We start from the raw sequence: 18902 nt of genomic DNA, 5'->3' as shown, positions 1-18902 counted from the left end.
AGTTTGGTAATCCACACAGTCAAAGGCTTTGGCGTAGTCAGTAAAGCAGCAGTAGATGTTTTTCTGGAACTCTCTTGCTTTTTCAATGATCCGATGGTAATTTACACATTACCTTTCATGTATTTTAAACATAGCTGCATTCATACGATACTGGGTGTTTGGGGCAGCACAATCACGCTTTTCCAGGTCATATGCTAATGACTGCACAGTATTATGCTCTGCTGATGTTCAGTTTAGTAAACCAACCTCCTAACACAGACTACATAATTGGTTTTGATGTTTTGCTGTGATAGACAATGTTACAACAAGCTTTTCATCTCTAATGAACTGCTTTCTTGGAATAATTTCCTAAGGGTAAAATTACAGTGCTAAAGAATAAGGGAATCTTTTAACTCTTCTTCCATAATGCCATGCTGTTTCAAAAATTATTATACCAACAGACAGGATCAATGACACTGAAGCAGGACACTGAGTTTTACCATACCTTGCCAGCATGGGGTAGTAAATTAGCCCCAAATAGGTTACTCTCATAAGAATTTAATTACCACATCTTACAGTTTTCATAATCAAATGATTTCTTTTTAAAAAACAAAATTTATTCTAGTTCAAATGAAAACATCTATTATTTAACATGCAAACTCATTCCCTCATCATCTATGCTTATTATCATACAAAAATATTTTATACCCTGATGAAAGAGTCAACAGCGGGAGGCCATGTATTTTTCCAAATCCTATGTTAAATGCCTTATGTAGAGTTTCACTAAATTTAAATAAATCCACAGCAGAAAAACTCCTATGCCTAGTTATTCTTTTAAATTTATCATGAAATCTACACTTCAATTTCAAACACATCCAGTTTTAGAACAGTTTACTTTGCTTTAAACATCAGATGTAACTTTCAAAGGTATATCACTTAAATTATTTGTATACTGACTCATAGTTCATTATTGATTTTTTTAAGTTATTTTATAAGTATATAAAAATATATTAGATATATTTACATATATTTAGATATTTTATTGATAGATATGTCCTTATAAAAAATTTTTGGATGAAACATAATATAGAGCCTTCTTTTTTCCAATTTGCATGCCACATACATTTCCCACAGATTCTCCGTAAGGAAAGTTAAATAGGAAATTTTTTCCTGTGATCTTTGTGTGTAACTTTAAAAGCAAATCTAAAGCTAAAAAGACACTAAAATTATTCCTATTTCATTCAGCTATTTCACTTTTCAGCATCTCATTCGTTGAATTTTAAATTATCACAAAAACACTGATCACTGGAAATCAATGTAAATGGCTGACCAACTTATAATTCATAAAATCTTCATTAGATTTCTACTCAACTCACTCAATATAACAGACTGCATTCCAATACCCAAACTAAGTGCACACTACTACCCAAGCAATTTAAACAGTCGCTATTTCTAAAACAGTGATTTGAGCAGACTACTGAAAATCACCTTCTTTTTCAATACAATTGAAATGACTGAACACCTTCCCCCAGGTTCTCAACAGAACCCACAGGTGGGGAAGCCCACAGACAGGCGTGACTCCCAGCTCATTCACTTACTGAATTCAGAGAGAAGCTTCTCACTGGGAGTATTTATTTCTCTTAGCATCCTGTATACAGCACCTAACTTAAAATCCAACTATCTTGAGCTTAAATACTGTTATCTCAGGCAGTATTTCCAACTTTTTCTTGTGCTCACTTTAGAGTCTTACAGATAACACCATGTTTTATTTTCTATATTTACAAATATAGGACTGAGGCTGAGACAATGTGTCGGCCTCAAGGGGCTATTGGGAGAGGAAAGATTGTTCCTACCTAAACAAGGATAAACCATCTCCCTGCTCAACTGCTCTACATGCTCTACTGCCCCAGCTAGGCAGAAGGGATTCTGGGCAGCCGAGCTTATTACATGCCCAACGCACCTCTATTTTCCTTAGGCTCTAAATTACATACACCCCAAATCAGGGGTTTGCTTAGATTCAGCCGTAAGTAGAGTTGGGGCAGGGCCTAGTTATTCTTTTCCCTAAAGAAATGAAGACAAGCTTTTCCTGGTCCTGCCAAAAAGTGTGAGCTGGGTACAAATAACCAAGTACAAAGGTGAGTGCTACGTCACTTCAATCAGGTTCAACTCTTTGCAGCCCTATGGACTAGAGCTCACCAGGCTCCTCTGTCCATGGAATTCTCCAGGCAAGAATACTGGAGTGGGTTGCCATTTCCTTCTCCAGGGGACCTTCCTGAGCCAGACACTGAAGCTGAATCTCCTATGTCTCCTGCATTGGCAGGCGGGTTCTTTACCACTAGCACACACTACATGGAAAGGATCAAGTACAAATAGCATCTGGATTTAATTATTATTTCTTACCAAAGAAACACTGATTTGTCAGGTTCCTTTTTTCATTCCTTTCCTTCCATTTCCTTTCATTCCTTTCTTGGTCATATTAATAAGATTCCTATTTTTGAAAACACTTGAGCAACCAAATTAGATTATCAGGCATAAAACTGCATGGTCTGTCACAAGTTCAAACACAAGACAAAGCAAGATTCTTTGGAAATAAGATAATTTCATTTAAAAAAGCACATCAATACTGTCAATTGAAAATATACCATGAGCAGAGAATGATTCCATACTTCAGCACTAGACTGGCTACTGGCTTGCTTCTTCACTTTAAATTACATTCATGACGCTACATATATATAAAGATACGGCAATAATACTCACTGAGAACACAATCAGGCAAAAAGCTTATTGATTATTTTACTCATTTGAATATTCACTAGGGGACAAAGCACTTGTTGGCACAAAACTCTTAAGATGTAACAATATTTAATCATTCAAAATACAGTATTAATCCTCTTAAAACTTCAGAAGGCAAAGATTCCAGTCATGCAAATATTCTTCTGTAAACTATCTCCAAATCAGAATTCTGCTGACTCAAAACTAATCAGAATACAACACAACAGTAGAGTCCTGAGCCCAAGGGTTCCTGCTACAATGGCCGTTTACTAAATGAGAGCATGTCATTCTGCTACTCAAAGCCCATCAACACCCCTCCCTCATCTCTCTGCAAGTAAAAACCAAATTCCAACACCGGTGCCCAGTCCCTTCCAGATCTGCCCTGCCCCGCCCCCCGCCCCCCACCGCACCTCTCACGCCCGCCCTCCCATCCTGAACCTGACTCGCCGTGCTCCCACCACCACGGCCTGGTTGCTCCTCCAGTGCTCCAGGTTGCTCTTGCCTTGGGGCACTTGTGCTGTGCTGGGAAAGCTTTCCTCGGAAATTCCCACTGCGCACCCCTGCTTATCTTTAAAATTTGTGCTCAAATGTTGCCTTCTCGGACCACCCTTTTTGAAACCGCAACCTTTCTGATGTCCTAGCATTCCCTGCTTTATTTTCTCTAGAGCTCTCAGCAGTACCTTCCAGCAGACTATGAAGTTGACTTTTATGTTGGTCCTTCTCCACTGGAATATGTACTCTGAACAGGCAAGTGTTCGCCTGTCTCCTTCAGCGCCGTTCTCTTTCGTGCATACAACAGTGTCAGCACACAGCAGATGCTCAGCGCGTTTGCTAAGGGAACGTGTGAATGGCTCTTTCTTGTCCAGCTGTGGCCATCCGTGTGTGTGTGTGCTCAGCCACTCAGTCGTGTCCCACTCTGCGACCCCACGGACTGTGGCCACCAGGCTCCTCTCTCCACGGGATTCTCCAGGCAATGGTACTGCAGTCGGTTGCCATTTCCTTCTCCAGGGGATCTTTCCAACCCAGGGATCAAGCCTGCATTTTCTACATTGACAGGTGGATTTTTTTTTTATCATTGCGCCACCTGGGAAGCCCAAGTGGTATTTATCACTGTTTTAATCTCTGCGTCTCACAAGTCTGGCACCATCCTGTCCCTTGTTTTGGGATTCTCTCTTGTGACTTATAATCTCCATTCCTACTATCATCTTCTTCGTCCAAGATTTCATTTCAGTTCATTATTGTATTAGGTTCTTAGTTTCCCCTATCAAGTCTCTTCCTGTGTCTGAAGAATGCTGCTAGGACTCACGACTCAGATTTTTCAACCTAACTTCTCACTCTTCTAGAATATGGAATTTCAGCTTCAGTCAGGCTGGTCTTCTTAAAGTCCCGGGAAAAGAGTCAAGTCCAATGTTTTCTATGAAGTTTTCTCCTGTGGCTACAGGTCATGAATTTCCTTTCTCTAACATGCTATACATTTAAACTCATATCCAGTTCAGCACTTAACTCTGGCCGGCTGCTAAGGATAGTTGCTCTTCCCGGGCAGACCTGACGCTCTCTGGAAGTAGGAGCATGTGTGGGAGCCACTTCTTATTCTTACATATGGATTAGTGAGTACAAAAGAGGCACACAGTGAAAATCTGGTGAGTGACAAAGAAATGTACCATAATATGATAATCCAATTTTTCCAGCTAGTGTGTCCCACAATCAGGAACAGAAATACCCATGTTCCTCTGTGCCTGGAACAATGGAATGTCTGCTTAATAAAGAGGCACACTGCATGTGCTTAAAAGAACAGATTACAGGTTCTTATAAAGCAAATGCCTCATTGAAAATATAACTTCATACTCTCTAGTTTTTATATTGCACATAAAGCAACTCAGGAAATAATTATTTAACTAACTAAACTAAATGATGCTTCAAGCTACAGTATGGCCTAATACTATATTGAAGTTCAAAATTTAGCTATTCTCCATCTAAGTACATAAAATAAATGTTCTCCAGAATTGTAGACTCTGTGGGAGAAGGCGAGGGTGGGATGTTCAGAGAGAAGAGCATTGAAACAAGTATACTATCAAGGGTGAAAGAGATCACCAGCCCAGGCTGGATGCATGAGACGGGTGCTCAGGGCTGGTGCACTGGGAAGACCCAGAGGGATGGGATGGAGAGGGAGGCGGGAGGGGGGATCAGGATGGGGAACACATGTAAATCCATGGCTGATTCATGTCAGTGTACGGCAAAAACCACTACAATATTGTAAAGTAATTAGCCTCCAACGAATAAAAATAAATGAAAAAGAAAAAAAATGTTCTCCATAGCTAATGAGCACTAAGAAATTCAACTACTTGCTGCTTTTTTAAGAACATACAACAGTGCTTCAAATGTCACTTGCGGAACTGAACACACGACCTCTCGATTCTAAAAGATAATGCTCTATACTCAGTGAGTAACTGACGTCAAATCCATACCTTTGTTAGTCCCTCATATTTTCGATAATCCGTACTCTCTAGCCACTCCATCAGCTTGGCATATCGGAGTAAGTCTCTATGAAATGCATGATGATTAGGTAAAGTCAGTTCAATAGAGCGCTGAGCAAGAGTTGAACTCTGATCATGACCCTAGAGTGAATAAATAAGGACATAACTATCACTGACAGTATAAAGAAACATTGTTGTAACTAAATATCCTTAATAATGATCAAGCATGGCCAAGCAAAAACAACAGAACATAGAAATATAAGAACTGAGTACTTACTTGTCTTTTTTTAATCATCCTGTGTATACAAACTGAACACCACCACCATAAAATAGTCATAAACACACAAGAATGACTCTCTGATAAATCGACTCATTTTATCTTTTAGAGTAGTTGAGAATGAATAGTTTAATCAACTTTACCTCTCCCATAACATTTTACAATTGACTAAGCAAATAAATATCATGATATAAACTGTTACTAAGAAACACACACCGAACAGGGGAAGTCATTCAAAACAAATTGTCTCCATCTATGATATCTCCATTAGAGTCTACGATATTTAAACAGCAGGTGAAAATGCACAGGACACAGAATGTCAGAACTAGGAAGGACTGCAGATGACTGCTTCCTGGGCTTTCCAGGACAGCGCTCAGTGCTCAGTTGCTGGATCATATCCTATTCTTGGCCAACCCAATAGATTGTCTGTAGCCTGCCGGGCTCCTCTGTCCATGGGAGTTCCCAGCAAGAGTACTGGTGTAGGTTGCCATTTCCTCCTCCAGGGGATCTTCCCCACCCAGGGACTGAACCTATGTCTTCTGCACTGCAGGTGGATTCTTTACCACTGAGCCACCTGGGAAGCCCTTTCCAGGATAACCCCTAATAATAATGTAATTTTAATTTTTCCATTAATTTTCTACAGAAGCAACTATATAATTTTGTTTTTAATCCTTGACATGACTTATATAAATGAGCACGTTTTCAATCAGCCTGAGGCAGACGATGCATCCTGACTTTTGTTCTAGAGTATATGGATCCAGTAGATCAGCTGACCCAACGGAACAAACTGAAATTCAAAGGGCTAAGTGATCCACACAGGCCACACAGGCGGAAGGCTAGAATCTGAACCTCAGCCATGTGAGTCTCACTTCTGTTTTCTTTTAAAAACATGCCAAACAAAACCATTCTAACCAGACTCAAAAACTGCTGAAGGTCATTACAAACATTACATTTCAGAAATGTTTACCACATCAGAAGGATGACTGAGATTCCACTGACTCACAGATATTAGATACTGTACACAGAGAGAGATTAGTTTTAAGTCTGCTAATGTCTCCAAATTGTGCCTTAATTAAGTTACACTAACTAAAAGGAAGGAGTATTTGACAAACTTGTTATTGCTGATAAATGTTTTCCAAATATTTTACCCTTATTAACAATAACATTAGATATATTTCCATTATCCTTCCTCATTAATTTTTTCAATAATTCAAGACTCAAAATCATGGTTTATGTTCTTCTATAGCTGTTTACTCAGGTCACTGCATGTTAAGTTGTACTATTTAATTTAATGTCAGGAAAACTCTTCAATTAAAAACCTTCATCTCTCCTGCAAAATGGAAGAACCAACATTTATAGAGAATTTTACGGTTTACAAAGCTCTTCTACATATATTACTATTCAAAACTTTCTACTGTAAGTAGCATTTCCAGATCATCATCATGTGAAAATTCACTGATATAAAAACATTATTACCTTCAGACTATTAGGATATATTAAATATTGTTAGTGTTAACAGAAAGATTTTAAGAGAAACTGGTTTCAAAATATATAGGAAGGAGAAAAAATACTTAAATTGCTTAATTCAATCAATAATATAGATAACTATCATATCTAGAATTCAATCGTGCTAAGAATTTTACTCTTTATATACTTTAAAAATTAAGACATTGTTTAAAGTTTCTTATTAGAGATAAATAAATTAGTAATGATGACTGAAAACCTTTTGAAAAGGACTGGCCATTCTAGATGCCTTTAAGAACACCATGATTCATGAGAAGAGGTCAAAATATCAACATTAACAGGAGTTTTGGAAGAAGCGGATTCCAACCCTCATGAATGACTTTGAGGGGTATGACTTCAGTACAGGAAGTAACTATAGATGTGGTAGAAAGCAGAACTAGAATTAGAAGTGGAGTCTAAAGATGTGACTGAACTGTTATAATCTCATTTAACAGATATTTAATGGATGAGAAGTTGCTTCTTACGGATGAACAAAGAAACTGGTCTCTTGAAAGAGAATCTACTCCTGATGAAGATGCTGTGAAGGCTACTGAAATGACAACAAAGGATTTAGACTATAATTAATACATAAACTAAGTTGATAAAACAAGTGGCAGGATTTGAGAAGACTGACTCCAATTTTGGAAGAAGTTCTACTGTGGGTAAAATGCTATCAAACAGCATTGCATGCCACAGAGAAATTGTCTGAGAAAGGAAAAGTTGATCATTACAGCAAACTTCACTCTTGTCTTATTTTTAAAAATTGACATAGCTACCCCAATCTTCAGCAATCACTGCCTTGGTCCTCCAGCACCTTCAACATTGAGGAAAGACCCTCCACCAGCAAAAAGATGATGACTCAGATGGTAGGCTCAGAGGGTGCTTAGCAATTTTTAGCAATGAAGTATTTTGAAAATAAATGTGTACATTCTTCTGTTAGACATAATGCTATTGCACACAATAGGCTACAATACTGTGTAAACATAGCTTTTTTACGCACTGGGAAACCAAAAAATTTGTGTGACTTGCTTTACTGACACATTCACTTCATTGTGGTGTCCCTAAGGTAGCCCCTATACACTGCTGTAGAGTTTTAAGTACATTACCTTTACCACATCCTCACAAGCATCTTGAGGGTAGCAGCCATTTCTTACTCTTACATATGGAGGACAGTGAGTCCTGTCACACAATGTAACACACAAATCAGACACACAATCAAAATTTGATGGTGAACAAAGACATGTAACCCAGTGCGGTAATCGAATCTTCCCCGTGTGTCCCACAACCAGGAACAGAAATCCCCTTGTTTCCCAACTCTTTGCTAGGTGACACGAAGTATTCAATTTAACACACAGAAAATCTCTTTTCTGCACTTGGGACACTGTCTTTCATCTTCTTCAGCACATTCCAGGTTGTTGCAACATTCTGGTTTTTAACATGCATTACTCACATGTAACAATGCATATTAGATTTTCAGAACTGGGATGCATTCATTTTAAACAAAGCCATTAGTTTATAAGGCAAGGAAGCAAAAATCACAAATAATAGCATGTTATAACAAACAATTAAGGGTGGAGAAAGGATTATCATTTAATGACTGGTATTTTCCATACCATTTACAAATGTGGACTATAGCCTGTCAACAGGATAATTTAAAAAAACTAGGGAATTGTGTAAAAATAGATATTATTGAAATAATAGTGTAAGAAAAATGTGCATTAGTATTTCCTATGTGATTCCTAGGTTTACTTTTTTCCTGAAGCTTTTCAAGTCAAGTGGAATGTTAAGAGAGTCTTCCCCTGGTTCCCCCTTGCGCGGTTAGTTAGCTGGTCTTCCTTTACTCCCATGGTACCACCATAACATACACCTTCCCTCAGTCTGTTTGTCGCCCTTCTCTAGATCGTGAGCAACTAGAGCAAAGAATCAGCCTCTCATCTATTCCAATGAAACGTCTGGAATGCATCTTTAATCACTTGGCAAATGACTTCCAAATAAAGGAGTGAGTGAGTGAATGAAAATGACAGAAAGAAAGGCAAGCAGAATGAGATTAAATGCCTTTGGATCTAAATAAACTTTCTGTTATGGGACATTAAAAAAACTGCCACAAATATGGTTAACAGGTAGCTCAAATCAGTAAATTATAACTATAAAGATTCTGCTGCTATTAAGCTTAGTAAACCTTACAGGGGAAAAAAAAGAATCGGAGAAGCTGGAGCCAAAGTTGATGTACTCACAGGCACGGAAAGAAAGTAGGACCTGTTATAGAGTTGAAGGAGGGCCTGAGTAAACTAATCAGAAATAAAATAGAGTAAATACAATTGTTTCAGAATACTACAAAGTGAAAACAAAATAAGAACCTGGAATATCAGTCAGCATTTCTTGATGAACAAAATTTCACTCAACTTTTTTTTGGCCCCAAATCCCTATTAAAGAGATCATAAATACACAAAATCTAATTTATGACACCTAATTTATTCAAGAAATATTAAGTCTAATTTATTATTTATTAAAAAAAAAGCACCTTCTAGTCAAATCCCTCTAAGGTATACTTAACAGTAACATTTATATCATTGCCACAACCTTAATTATAACACCCTTTCCACATAGAAATAGAGATAAAGGTTTTCTATAAGATTAAATCAACTAGAATTTACAATTGAGTTAGTCATTTTTCTCATATTTATAAGTATATGGAGCCAATGAAATACTGAAAACATGGAATCAAGTCCCTGTTCTCACTTGAAAATACTGAAAAATAAAACAGGCCAAACATTAAAAACGTAACAAGTTTGGACTTATTTTTAGAAACAAGATTGTCTAAATGGGGTATATGTAACATGCAAGCACAATTATTTAAAACTTAGGGAATTTTGGCTAAAAGGAACTGTCTTCATAGGAGACCACTGAGGCCCCCAAAACATCTATGAGCAAATACATACATATCTAAAAATATTAAAATCAAATAAATATAGAAAGGAACATATTGTGCTCCCAATTAAATACATTAAAATTTTTTTTCTGTGACCATTTCATTTCAAGCTACAGGAACATGCCAGTACTATAATAAGATAAAATTACCTGTCGAACAAAAACATTGTTGAGGTGACTGGCCAGTCTCCGGGCAAAATTCTCTCGCAAATCACTGAAACGCTGCTGCTGCTGCTGCTGAACTGCCAGAAGCACGTCATGGCCTGAAATCGTGACAGCTTATTCAACGGGTTAAAGAGCTCCCGGATGTCTAACGAGTGCATTTATAACAGAAGCCGTATTTCAGTTCTGAAGAACTCAACCTTTTGCTGGTTTATGCGTGTGTTTATAAAAGAAAGGTAAGGGGGAAAAACAGTGTAACTCAGCGATCCTCACGCTGCGGTCTTGCCTCAGCCTCACCTGGGAACGGTCAGAAACATGGATTCTAAGGCCTCAGAGCGGACCTACTGCTTCTGCGCTGGCCCCTAGCCGTGATCCCGATGCAAGCTCAAGTTTAGGAACCGCTGGTCTAGCAAAGCCTTACGGCATCTACTTTGTGCTAGGTCCTGTGAACAGCGCTGAAGAAAAATGCTGGTGTTAACGTAGAGTCACTGATGGTCAATCAGAAGGTACCGAAATGAACAAGTTCTTCGTGCCGATATAAATTATGTTTGAGAGTAAGTGAAACTTGTTTCAATAGCTAATAATCTAACCCTAAACCACCTGCCTCATGGACTTCTTGTCAAAAGCTTTACACTAAGTCAGAAGCTTAGTCCCAGGTTCTTGGGCAGATTTTATGGTCATACCTGGTCGAAGAGCTACATTCACGCACTGCAGCAGGGCATCTGCAGCATTGGTGCAGGCCTCAATGCCCCTGGAAGAAGAAAGATCTCCTTCCTGAAGTGCCTTTATATGACCTTTGGCCAGGTCCATGTGGCTCTGGAAAGTAAATAAACACACCATTTGTCTGTGTACTCTTAGGAAGTTTACAGGTAAGATGCTACGCAATCCTATTACTGGGTGTTTGAAACTTCAGTATTTTTAAATCTTGCTCTCCTAAGGAAACTAGAAAATACTTGCAAATGGGCTTTAGAGATCATTAGTTTTGTTTTTTTTTTTTAATTGTTGCTAGTAGTTTATAACCATGCTTACCACAAGAAACTCTATCTCAGACAGGAGTTTTACGTTATTAGTGTTACTGAGATGAATGAGGTGGTTGCTTTCGGAGATCTGATCCATCTGTTCTTTTACACTTTGGAGCATTTCCTCATAACTGCTCAGTTTCAATTCAATCTGATCCACCTCCTTGAGAGCCTCATCCAGTAACTTCATTAGGATGTTGACTTGCTTTTCAGAGGCCATGATAGACTGGATGTTGGCCTACACAGTTAAAAAGAGAAGTAATACTTCATATTCTTCAAATGAAATATCCATAAATCTTTGACAGCAGCGTGACTCAGCAGCAGCGGCAACAAAGGCTGACACACACATCTACACGTCTACTTTAATTGGCTGCTTTGTGTTTACACTCCACTTTTTCACACAGTATTTCAGGGAAGCACACGTCCCCTTATGTGGAGGTTAGGGACCAGATCTCAATACCGCATATTTAGGGCATGCGCCATGATGTATCATCAGCAATGGTGGACTCTCATTAGTGCCGTTAGGTTATACCACCTCTGACGCTGCTTCCAGCTCTATCAACTATAGACATTTTCTATAATCTGCAACATTTATGTAAAATCCTAAACAAAAGCATAATAATCACCTATGCTAATACCTTAGTTAAGAGGGTAGCAGTAGCATGCCAGTCTTTAACAGATACATGGAACTAATTTATAACTGTAGCATGATTTGTACTAATAGGATGTGGAAGAGTCTATTGCCATAAGATAGCTCCTTCTACAATATTCTTTCTTTTCTCTTTCATTTGCAACTACTTTTTTTTCCCAGACAAAGTAGCAACAAACCACCGACCCCTTATTAATATTTTCTAAAGACTCTATTGATTCTCAATTCCCTGAAATATGGAAGCTTTCAAACCCAAAATTAAACTGCAAAGTAATATGATGACTTGAAACACAGAGGCAACATTAACTAGAAAATACAAACCACAAAGCCACATTAAGAAGGCAGATAACATGATATGAGGAAAAAATTTGGATAAAGAGTTAAAATAATATCATTGTATGGGTGATGCTAAAATTTCACATGTTATTTTATATACTATTCATAATAACTCCCATGGAGGTGCAGCCCAACTGTAAAGCAGCAGAGCTCTGACCCACTGAATCTTAAGCAGCAGAGCTGTGACTTGAACTGATCCAGGACAATTTTCACTTCAACATCTTGAAGTCTCTTCTAGGCTTTACTTCCAGAGAGTTCTACAAATTTGTAAGCTTGGGCTATTGGTGTAATCTCTGGACCTCAGTTCAACCTTACAACTTCTGTACCTTTCATGTATAAAATGCCAACACTCTTTTAAGTCTTAAAAACATTCCTTATTCTCAGAGTTTTTCTTAAATTCATACTTTGCCTAACAAAATGACACCCCCCTCACAAAACACTCTCATTTTAGATTTTTCTCATAAGACAGGTGCTACTTGTAGCTTTTTACTTCCTAAAGATGTACATGTAGGTACAAGCTCAGATATGTGCATACAAATAAACAGCATCTATTCCACAGCAGTTCAGAGGAGTCGTCAAACATCCTTTTGCCCTGGCTCTCCTGTTTTCACTACACTATTTTGCTCTCTTTGGGTAAAGGATTCGCTTCTTTCAGCTCACTCTCTCTCCTTCTAACTTGTACCTATTTTTTTCCCCCCAAACCACAAAAATGTTATTCTCTTCCCTTGAACTATTCTGAAGTGTTCCAGAGGCTGGGGGAATCAACCCCCAGGGTGGTTTCAGGTTGGCTACTTTCTACTTCCATCACTTCATATCAAGAACCTCCCCAAATCCAGAACCTCAGCCAACTGCCTTCACTGGCCTAATAGGAATGGTTCTGTCTCTGGACCAAGAACAGTGAAAGACAGAGGGAGGCAGCTGGTGATGCGCTTCTAGGGAAAGACAGCAACGATCCCACCGTCTAGGCTCAAAGGCAGCGGCAGCAGAATATGAACATCACCAGTCTCCTCAGCTTACCACACATCACTAGCCACACGTTACAAGAAAGGCTGACCCCATCTAACACCTGCAGCTCTCTGGACAACCTTTCTGCAAAGGCCTCGGCGCTAGAAATTGCATATTCACAGCCTTCCATCATTATCTCAATATCCCGCTCTTCTCTTGCATTTAACTCTTGGCATTCATCCACTGCCTCTTCCTCACCTCCTGTCACACTCTGATGTTCTCCACTTGGAACAGATTCTTAAAAGAGGGTAAAAATTAAAAATAAAGTAGTAAAAAACTAGGAAGGACAACAGCATTGTACTTACAGGTAAGGTCAGTTATAAGCACAGGTCACATTTAGAGGCTGAAAAATAGGAAAAAAATGATTCAAAATATATGAAAAAAAACTTATTTTATGAAGAACCGCATATGTTAACATGTCTATTATAACAAAAGCATGCAGTCTAATTTATTGACTTGTGTTAAAACAGGCCTTAGTCACACTTTCCCAAAACATAATTAAACTATAAAACAAATATACAACCGGAAACGAAACACGTGTACAAGCCTAACCTTTTTTTTCTGAGATAACTGTTGCTCTAATACAATAATGCTTATAATTCAGGACACATGAGGAACAATTTGCTTTCCTTTTTTTTCCAGGTAACACCTTCTTCTGTTATTTTTGTTCTTTCTATCTTTGTTATGTTTTGTGTTTTCCTCCAAATAACTTTCAATTGAAATTTTAAAAATGCATCTACAATTCATAATTTATTTTGGGCAATGAAAATATTAACTGAACTTTCCATTTCTCTCTGTAAAAATTTTTCACATGTGTTTATAAAATTTCTAAGGATCAGCTAATAGAAACTTTCTCTCAATATCTGTATAGTAAGAACAACATCATGGCTGTGTAAAACTACAAAAATTTCAGCTGTCTTCCTGCTTCAAAACAAAAGACCAGGAGGTCAGAACTGAGATGCTTTCTAGATAAATGTTTCAGTTCACTTTCTGGAAAGAACAGACTCAGCATATGGGATTTTACATAAATCTTGAGATCGAGAGATAAAATGAAAAAAATAATTTTACCCTTAAATAAACCTCGAAACAAAGTTACTGATTTTCAACAATTCACAGGACACGCTTTAAAACACAAATTCCAAGTGTTTTAGATATTCATTATTTTGTATGAAAATGAGAATCTACATTCAGCATGACTTGACATATGTTAACTTGTCCTTGAACAAAACACACCTAATTCAAAGTAACAAATGATCTACTCTTAAGAATGCTAATTAGCCAGCTTTAGATAACATGCCAGAAAAAAAAGAGGGGCTAAAACTTTCGGCACAGGCAATTACAGACTGCAGTACACAAACGCAAGTCCCTTAGAGCGGCGTCTCCCAGCTCTCAGCCCTTTCCAAGTCACTCTGGAAATGTTAAAAGTGTTTTGTGTGCAGCTTTTTAGCCACTAGGGGGCAGGGGATGCCCAGTTCATTCTGCACAGCTCCTTACACAAGTAAACATTTAAAATAAACAAATATTTTAAATGATCATAATTGTTTCAGAAGGCATCTTCTCACATAAGCAAGGTCATGAATCACTGTCAAGTAAAACTGAAGTAGCACCAAATCAATAACAAGAAACATTTTTATGGACTTTGAAACTTTAGAAAGCATTTGTATGTTCATTATCTAATGTAATCCTCAAATAAATTCCATGAAATAGTTATTATTTTCCCATTAGAAATTACCACATACTATGTCCTTAGTGACTGCCCAAGAAAAGCTGAAATCTTGAGTGTTACACCTATTAATGCCAAGGTCCCCGCCCCACCCCATGGGAATGCTGGATGCTAAAACTGACAGGGATTTTCAGCTCAAGATGGCAGACTAGGACACATTTACTTTCTGTTCCTTCTGAAACCATACTTAAATAAAAGTGTAGAAATACCAAAATTAATAAGCCAGTAAAAGCCAAGAGGTTGTGGAAGTCATCAACTACAGAAAGATTTCAACATATTTCGAGAAGGCAAAAAATGAAACCGAGTGATGAATAAAATAACTAAGGAAAGACTGTCCTAAGGAGGGTCTGCACAAAGCCAGTTAGCTTTCAGTGAGTTCTGGTTATAGCAAAGGGCAAGGAAAGAAGAGGAGCTGAAAAACAAGGAAATTAAAGTTATTTTAGGGAAAAAAGTTAATTGTATGAGCTCCAGAGACCACTCAGCCTGCTGCCATATCAATCCATGGATTACAATGGATTGTTGGTAAGCAAGACAAGAAAATAAGGAAGAAACAAAAATGAAGAGATTGTTCCTTACTGAACTCTTCTCAAATGAGATCAAGGAATTATGGTTAAATGCCACAGCTGTAAATCATTTCTGCTCCTAGAGAGGTCAGATAGGGCTTATGATATTTCTCGCTTTTTTCAGACATAATTTAGGTCTGAGAAAAACCTTTTGTGTCCTCCAATCTCAAATCTTCTTGGGGATGGAAGTCCAAATTTACTCTGACATACTATAAAAAGAATCTCAAGAGCAGAGGGCAAACTAATTTATAATATATGAATTATGTCCAGTGTTATTTTAAATAGATTTTAAACTAAAATATATAAATAAAGTTTCACTGATCAATACAATTCTGGGTTCTGAAACCTCTACATGTCACATGCCTGCTGTGTAACACACAATGTCAGCCCAGGAGAAAGAAAACACTCCAATGAAGTAAGCCAAAGAAACAAGATTCAAACTCGATAAAGCCATGTTAGACTAGGAGTTTTCAGTCCTATCCTATTCTTTTGAAGCTTCTACCTTGTGAATAATAACATGTCTCCCTTGTCCTAGACACCCAAGAGTGTGACTTCTCTCCTGGGCATAAGAATCTTTAGAATTATATATGGTAGTAAAGAGTGGACCCAGCTGACATGCTCACAGTGACCAAACTGTACTGACTGACTGAAGCTGACACAGGGCTCCACTATGAAGCTGCAATAAGTGATGTGTTTGCTTTCTCAACATGAATGAGCTGCCTTACTGAACACACTCCAGGAAGGCCACAGAAACAGGCTTCTAATCCATACAGAATAATGCACTGGTAAATTTCTTTCAGGAAAGCCCATGATTTATCTAGACTATCATCTTTACATATCTGGATCCTTCAAACTATACCAAAGGGAAAACCTCCGCTGGTGCTATGCTGACAACTGGTGGTCCTTAACCTGCCTCTTCTGAGATCAGAACCCAACGCAGCAGGTGATCAATTCATGAATTGAGCAAAAGAAAACCTACAGGGTAGGATATAGACTCATTATAGGTATGACACTTAGGGCTAAGTGCCATAAGGAGGACAAGAAAAGAACAGTAACACGTGAAGCACGTATGGCGGGGAGGCACCACAGCCCAGAGCAGGTTTGGGTCACATCCTGGCTAAGCCATTACCATCTGCACACCCTGAAGAACAGTCTAAGATTTAACTGTTGTACCAAATTTCTAAAAAGAAGTGAAGAAAGAGGCTTACCCGCCAGAAAAGGACGTGGTGGGGTGCAGCACCTGGCCAGGTGAGGGCTCTGCATTCCGGCTGGTGATGATGGCAGAGGAGCCGCGGCGGAGAAGCTGCTCCTGGCCTCGCAGAGAAGCTGGAGAGGTCCCCACAGGTGCTGGACCACCCCCGGGAGGGTGGGTGGCTCCTGCAGTCAGCTTTGCACAGGTCTCTGAGACCCAGGCAGGGAAGGGCCGGCAGATACACACGCAGGCACCAAGGGGGCTGCATGATGAGGAGCTAGATGGGATGAGCTCTGGAGAAGGAGGCCCCCACGGTCCTGAAGAGTCTCTGCACGGTGGCCCATCTGGTGCCAAACACCTGCCACCCACAGTGGGAGGTCTCAGCGGCTAGAGAGCCCGGGAGGGGTCATGCACTGGGCCCCGCCCTTTGCCCCGGAATTTGCAGTTTCTCTGTGACACGTATACCATGGACGAGTCACAATTGCCAGGCTGAGTCCTCCTCTCTCCAGGGCGTGTTTCACCGCGAGAGGAGTAAGAAGCTAGGGAGACGCTCTCGCAGTTTCACATTCTATTCTCGGGTTATTTGGCGCACAATACGGGCAATTTACTGTGTAAACTTCTTTCTGGGCTCCGCCGCCGGCGCCCGCTGGGCCGGGGCTCGCTGGTTTTGCGCCCTCGGGGTGCCACCACATCTGGCCGGGGTCACCCCGCCGCCCCAGCTCCTGCTTTACAACCTGGTCGCAGGCTGCTCAACCAGGATCCAGTGCCCTCATCGTCCGGGTTTTACAGCATGCCGAAAAGGTGGTACCCAATCCAGGAGGCTGGGTACTCCCGTGTGGGCGGGCTACCCCTGGCGAACTTGAGGGAGTGGCCGAAGCAGCAGCCCGTCCTGTCCACTCGTAATTCCATGATGTTCGGACCTTCGAGAACCGTCAGAATTCCTCCACCGGGGCGCAAAATTACTCTCCTGCGTTCACTCCCTGAGCTACCTGTTCAGGTAGCCAAGGCTGGGAAGCCGGTACCAACCAGTCACCGCCCACTTCCTCGCGCAAAGGAGAGTAAGGCCATGGTCCAGGAAGATCAAAGGGAAGGCGTGACAGAGGAGGAAGGTCACACAGAGGCCGAAGGAGAGGACAACGGAAAGATGAGTCCGGACCGCAGCGGGGCTATGACAATGACACCTAGGCCCCAGGAGACCGGCGGGCTCCTCCCGCCCCTCCACTGCCCTCCCGAGCCTCCCAAACCTCCTTCCGGGGCACCCAGGAGGCAACTTCAGTGAGAAAGCCCAGGTGTCTCGGACGAAGCCTTCCTCCCAAAGCCCCGCCATCTGCTCAGACGGCACTGCTGGAGACGGCCGGCCTCCCTCGCAGCCTGGCCCCCTGGCCACGGTGCTCTCTGCCCCAAGTCCGCGCTGCAGCCTGCTGCCCGAGAGGCCAGGAGAAGTGGTGCTGGGTGAAGACCACCAACCCGGCTGCCCAGAGTCACCGATGTCCGGGAAGGCGCTGCAGCGTGAGCCACCTTCAGACACCCCGCGGAGAAGCTCTTCTCCCCTGGGAGCCGCCGGCAGTGGGCGCCCCCGCAAGAGGACGATGCCCCCGCCGCTTTTTCTGCCACTGCCGCCCCCGCTGCCGCCACTGCCGCCCCCGCTGCCGCTGCTCTGGGGTCGCAGTGACCTTCCCCCGCCTCCGAAGCTTCCAGCCATGACTCGCGCCAAAACCCGGGGCACCCTGAAACAAAACAGGGACCGTCAGAGGAACAGAATCCTGAGGGATCCAAGGCAGGCCATGCGACGCCGCAGCGCCGCCCCGCCTGCCCCAGGGACCACAGGCTCCCTGCCTCCGGTCAGTCACACGTTGCAGGTCCCTCCTACCACCACCAACTTGGCCGACCTGTCCTCCAGATTCCCCAATCTGGCTGGCCTTCCACCTTGCCTGACACCTTATGTGGATCGGGTGGCAAGACACACAGCCCCCGTGGACTCTCATTCTGCTAGTCCTGCAGATGCTCTGCCTCCAGTTTCCAATCCCACTGTGGGAACTGCCCTCAAGGAGGATGCGGGCACTGCGTGTGCAGTCAGAGCAACACCACCTTCTATTTCTGACCTCTCCACACCCCTGAGCACCCCAACCCTCCCCTTCCAGCCACCCTCCGACAAAAATGAACCCCCAACACCCATGTGTGTAGATTCTCCCCCTCCCTCATACTTACTCACCCCTCTTCCAGACCGCCCCATCGCTCCCCCTGCTACAACTTCTACTGGAGTCCCTTTTACCACCACAGTCACAGCATCTCCAAGTGTAACCTTCCTGTCTCCTTCAGA

At 41.1% G+C, this 18902-nt stretch overlaps 1 protein-coding gene across 5 annotated transcripts in view; it reads right to left on the bottom strand.

The window, feature by feature from the left end:
* Positions 1 to 18690, bottom strand: part of LOC136146323 (exocyst complex component 1-like) — a 29741-nt gene extending 11051 nt beyond the window's left edge. Inside the window, exons 1-7 of one of the 5 annotated variants that reach the window (XM_065905140.1) lie at positions 16599 to 18690; positions 13410 to 13447; positions 11125 to 11352; positions 10779 to 10911; positions 10084 to 10196; positions 9240 to 9293; positions 5217 to 5366 (exon numbers count right to left, since the gene is read on the bottom strand). In XM_065905140.1, the coding sequence (XP_065761212.1) occupies positions 5217 to 5366; positions 9240 to 9293; positions 10084 to 10196; positions 10779 to 10911; positions 11125 to 11334 (660 nt within the window). In that variant the 5' untranslated portion in view covers positions 11335 to 11352; positions 13410 to 13447; positions 16599 to 18690. Of the gene's footprint in view, positions 1 to 5216; positions 5367 to 9239; positions 9294 to 10083; positions 10197 to 10506; positions 10551 to 10778; positions 10912 to 11124; positions 11353 to 13153; positions 13281 to 13409; positions 13448 to 16598 lie in introns of those variants that run through there. The other 4 variants (XM_065905141.1, XR_010658977.1, XM_065905139.1 and 1 more) reach the window with 4 other exon arrangements.
* Between the last annotated feature and the right edge of the window lie 212 nt (positions 18691 to 18902).

Source organism: Muntiacus reevesi, chromosome 14 (assembly GCF_963930625.1).
Source record: "Muntiacus reevesi chromosome 14, mMunRee1.1, whole genome shotgun sequence".
Taxonomy (NCBI): domain Eukaryota; kingdom Metazoa; phylum Chordata; class Mammalia; order Artiodactyla; family Cervidae; genus Muntiacus; species Muntiacus reevesi.
This window is presented reverse-complemented; position numbering and strand designations above follow the sequence as displayed.